The following is a 5181-nucleotide window of genomic DNA, read 5'->3' on the forward strand; positions in this document are numbered from 1 at the left end:
CCTCCTTTGCAAGGTTCTAGAGCTCAGTTAGGTGAATAGAATCGAGCATAAGGTTGGTTATAGAACAATGCGTGTATCTATCCACCATCTAGGATGCATGTAGATAAGGCATGGGAGAACAATCTTGCCCATCCAACTCCCTGCCCACCACAAGCATCCCATGAGCTGTCATTTATAAAACACAAATAAAAAGGGAAAAAAAGAGAGAAAAAAAACCAAGGTGTAGCCTAGCACCGTTTCTTCCAAGGTACATAGCTTAGCACCATTTCTTCCAAGGTGTATGTATACAGACTCAAATCCGAGCAAGGGTTTGGCCTTTCTTAAGAACCCACTAAACACAAACCTCATTCTTGATGCGCAGCAGTAGGTGATGGAGTGGCTGCGTCCGCCCTTCTTCAGCACAGGTACTTGTTGCTGTTTTCTACTGTGTTCTTGGGCTTCTGTGTTCTGTGGTTTTGATGTAGTCGCTTTTGCTAGGGTTTTAGATCTGCATAATTACTTCTTCCAAGCAGAAGAAATCTTAACTGCAGACGTTTCAGATGGGTGACAATGGCATTGCTGGCCCCCCTGCCAAGAAGAGAGGAGCTTCGCGGCAGATCTCTAAGGATGATGGCTCTGATTCGGAAGGTGATAGCTCTGCTCCCCTACAGTCTGGATCTTTCCGGAAAGCTTCGGCGGAGGTTTTGGCCAGTCGCAGAATTGTGAAAGCACGCCGTGCCCCTGCCGCGGCGGCTGCACCCAACCCTTTTGCTTCCATCCGTCTGGTGGCCCCCTCAACTGCAGTGGGTACACCCCTAATTCCATTTCCCCCCCTTGCATCTGCATCCGTGACTTCAGAGGAGGGTCGTAGTCAGGATTCAGCTGCAACACCAAATAAAGTTGATGAGGAGGGACCAGGAGGTGCAGCTAAGTTTGAAGATGGTAGAAAGGATAAGCAGCATGTTGGAAATGAGGTAGAAGATGGCAGAAAAGATAAACAACATGCTAAAGAAGGTGTTGAAGATGTTAGAATTGATAGGCAGGATGGTAAGGTGGCAGGGAGTGCAACTGCTGCAGAAGAGCGAGGAAAAGAAAATGGCGATGGCAAACCTGAGGAGAACTCTGGCATTTTGAAGGTTGAAGGTGGGGATTATCAGCCAGTGTTGGTTGCTTCTAAAGAGGGTGTCCTGAGGGATGGAGATGAGGGCCAACCTGATGGTGGAAGTGCAGATAATCAGCCAGTATTGGTTGCAGCCACAGGCAAGGGGTCAGGGGTTGGAGATGATGGTGAGGGCCGACCAGATGGTGAAGGCAAGGAAAAGACAGTGAGTCAGAGTGATTTGTCTCAGCAAATTGGTGAAGCAAAAGATGAGAATCGGGCCGCACCATCAGTATCATGCTCTTCTGACAAAACTGCCTCTAAAAGTCCAAGGCCATTCCTTGGAACAGATTTTCCTGGATCTTTCTCTTTTGGTACAGCACCTTCGTCTTTTGAAACTCCCACTGCCTTTGCGTCATTTAGCTCGACATGGGCAGCATTTGGTTCTGCCTCTGCTTCTGGAACAAATTCTGGATCAGCTTTTGCCTTCAAGGAAGCCAGTGAGGGAGCCTTCACAACAGCATTTGGTAGCAGCAATGGTTCTACCTTCCAGCTATTTAGCACTCAAACTGGCACCAGTTCGCTTACTGCAGCGCCTTCGTCTCAACTACCTGCAAGCTCTATTCAATTACAGGAGGTTCTTGTGCAAACGGGGGAAGAGCAGGAAAAGGTGGTGTTTGGAGCTGATGCTACTCTTTTTGAGTTCGTGGATGGCTTATGGAAGGAACGTGGGAAGGGAGAGCTTAAGGTGAATATCCCGGAAGACAAAACAGCTAAGTCAAGATTGTTGATGAGGGGTAAAGGGAACTATAAGCTACTTCTGAATGCGGGTCTTTTTCCAGACATGAAGATGACCAGCATGGACAGTCGAGGGGTCACATTTGTTTGTGTGAACAGTGCAGCAGAAGGGAAAAAGGGCTTGACAACTTATGCAGTGAAATTTAAGGATAGTCTGTCAGCAGGAAATTTTAGGGATGCTGTTGATGCGCATAAAAGTGTTCCCCATGAAGGTCTTAAAACTCCTGAAAATTCACCAAGGGCTCTTCATGAGACTTGAAATTCTGTTGATGCTGGAGAGACATACTTGCTAGTAAGTGTGTCTGCAAGGATGAGAGGCTGGTTTTGCAGTCTTCTGAAGACTCAAGCAAACATACTAGTTGAGTATGCAGACGTTTGACGACAGCAGATTAACTGTCTGGATGTATCAACTCGCTTATGCATACAGGTGTATGGGAAGTTGCCAGTAAATAGGTGGCTTAAACTCTAAAGTGTACGGTGAGTAGACATTTGTTGGGCTCAGGTTTAAGGAGAGTTGCATCTGTGTAATTGTTATGGCCTTTTTTGGTGATTTTTGCTGCTCCTTGCTAGTATGAATCACATTTTGGTGCCATGTCGTGAATGGTTTCTAGTTGATCTATGTAATGAATGTCAACCTTGCCGGTTGTAGTGGGTTAGCAAGTACTTCCATTAATGGATGAGCTTATGCTGCATACGTTAGCAATCTACCTCTTAGCAGCACACAGACTGTCCGCCTATCTTGGCCAATGTGTGCCTCTCATGGGTGTAGATGAAGTAATGCCACTATGGTTGTGGCTGAAAGATACTGATGGTGGAGATGATTTGAATGCTTTGGTAGGTTAGCGCGATAACTCTGTATTAGATCACCTGTATTCATGTACCCATCGGAATGGCATCCTGTACATACAGGCCGCCTTACCCACTGGCCTAGCTGTCTGGACTCCCTATGTATTCACCCATCCACATTTGAATCCCATAAATACAGGTGATGTAACACACTGTGACTTCTTAATGTGTATCTTCTACTCAAAACCTTACTTGTGGTCTTAGATGGCTCTTCATCAGCTCTGTGCAGAAGGAAGCAAGGTGTCGAAGCTGGTTGACTGCTCTATCTTGAGTAAGGTAGAGAATGCTTACTGTTGTCAAATTGGAGGGGATATAGCCTACCTTGCAATGGACTTTGGTCTTCCAACTTCAGAACAAATAAGTTGGCTCTACCAATCTGGATTTATATCTCGTAAGGTTTTATGGAATTTGGTATTACAACTTCTGAACAAATGTCCAGTTGGTTCTACCAACCTGATGTATGTAGGATATTTAAAAGTTTGCCAAGTAGAAGCTGTGGCTATGTACATGCTCCCCTAATTTTCCAGCCCTTGACAGTGACCTCAGGTTGATGTATAAGTACTGCAGGTTGTTTACTAACTGATCTTTATTTTTCTCTATGTTCTCTGCTCTCTTGAAAATCAAGCCTCAATTTGATTATGTTTGCTATAAACATTATGTTCTTAGAATGTGTATAGTGATGCCGATTCAGAAAACTTTGATTCAAATCTTTGTTTGTAGCCTGTTCGTCGCTAATTGTTGAGAATGAGCTGTGGAAGTAGCAACAGAAGTATCAAGTTATGGTGAGGAGGAAATTTAGAAACATGTACTATGAGACATTATTTTGCTCACCTGTATTTGTGGGTGTACAAGTTATTGGAAAAAGTAGGTGCCCCATGTAAATCCATGGCAAAACATGGGCGAGTTTTTGTCCTCTGCCTCAAATGAATCTGGATTTGAAGTATACAGCTTCTTAAATGAATAATCTAGTCCCGATAAACGTTAGGGACACACCAAAGGAAAAGAGCAACTATGTGTACAAGGTACTGCGTTTGGAGGCTAATATGTTGTTTTTAAGTGGATTTCAATTCACTACTTTGATGTGATTAATCATTTCCAAAGATCAAAGATTCATGAGCTTGTGCACTAACCTTGAAACTCCCAATGCAATAAAGCATCTCATCCTCATCTTCGTATGCACTTGCCAAACTTCCAATTAAGGAAGCAAAAAGCTAGAGTTTATAATCATAAGTTGATGATCTCAAAGGAATAGCTTGGCTATGATGTATGCAAATAAAAAGTTGCCTTTACCCTTAAAATCCTTTGATATCATTGTGAATCATCAACAAACAATGGACAAGAAGTTTGATTTCAAGATGGCCTTTTATGTTTCTTGAATTCAACTTCAAGGTACTGGTTAGAAATGGAAAGCAACACTTCATAGTTCTCTCTCTCTCTCTCTCCCTCTCTCTCAAACTAAAGATTTACCATGTGGTATTGATGATAGTCTACACATTACACCATGCTCTAGTTTCTAGCATTAAAAATAATTAGCCAAAAAATTTAGACCTAGACATTTTTCACTCTATGACAAGAACATGCCTAGGGTGCCCAATGAGCGTGAAATTCAATTTCACACTTAAAAATATCTTGAAACATATATACAATCCTTAAATCTTGTAGGTTCGAGTAGTATCGTAAAAATCCTACCTTGCCATGTGATTGCTAGATCAAGGTAGTAGTAAAAATTCTTTTTAACAAGCCAACATTTTTGGGTCATTTCACATGCTCTACAGTACTAATGCTAATATATCACCTTTTAGTGGATTCCAAGTTAGCACCTTGATATTAAAGACTATCGTGTGCACCAAACTTGGAACTCTCCCACAATGCAATAAAGTATTTCACCTACATATACATTTTGCCAAACTTTATCATTGGTTATATTTTGACCTAAGGAAACAATTAACTAAATTCTACATTTTCTTTACAAGCCATGTATTGACTAAAATCCCCCCCTCTTCCCCCTCCCCCACACCTACCCCGAAAAAAAGCACCCCACCCCACTTGAACCCAAATTGTGTTTTATGCATTGGGCTTTCAATTAAGGATTTCTATATTCAAAGTCACATTCCTTGCACTTAGTGATATCATATGTAATACATTAGCTTGGCTATGGCATTAGAAAACTTATGCTTATGCTTTCCTCACATCCCTATGCCTAGTTGAACCACAAGATGCAATTTATTTCATACGTCCCCTAGGCCCACTTGGAGTCCCGATAAGAATTCCTATGCCCATTTAAACACTTCAAAGGTCAAGAGCTTTCCAAGTTTGAATCAAAATGTTAAACCTTTTAAGTGCAACCTTACTATCTCAGACAACTCGTACATGACTATATTCTGTAGTCAAAATAGAAACTTATGTGATCATATACAGTGTTCACAAGAAAAAAACTAAGGTTTAATGTGAGGACTTAC

General features: G+C 42.1%; 1 protein-coding gene across 3 annotated transcripts; it reads left to right on the top strand.

Annotated features, from left to right (window-relative positions):
* The first annotated feature begins 202 nt into the window (after positions 1-202).
* Positions 203-3429, top strand: LOC147610873 (nuclear pore complex protein NUP50B-like). 3 transcript variants are annotated; one of them, XM_086785512.1, is made up of 2 exons: positions 203-404; positions 540-3429. In XM_086785512.1, the coding sequence occupies exon 2, from the start codon at positions 540-542 to the stop codon at positions 2133-2135; it is 1596 nt and encodes a 531-aa protein (XP_086641638.1). In that variant the 5' UTR covers positions 203-404; the 3' UTR covers positions 2136-3429. The 3 variants fall into 3 exon arrangements, with proteins under 3 accessions (XP_086641638.1, XP_086641640.1, XP_086641639.1); XM_086785514.1 differs by having other exon boundaries at positions 265-404; positions 531-3429; XM_086785513.1 differs by having other exon boundaries at positions 279-404; positions 478-3429.
* Positions 3430-5181: the final 1752 nt, after the last annotated feature.

This window comes from Cibotium barometz, chromosome 48, assembly GCF_041138505.1.
Source record: "Cibotium barometz isolate CiBa-2024 chromosome 48, ASM4113850v1, whole genome shotgun sequence".
Taxonomy (NCBI): Eukaryota; Viridiplantae; Streptophyta; class Polypodiopsida; order Cyatheales; family Cibotiaceae; genus Cibotium; species Cibotium barometz.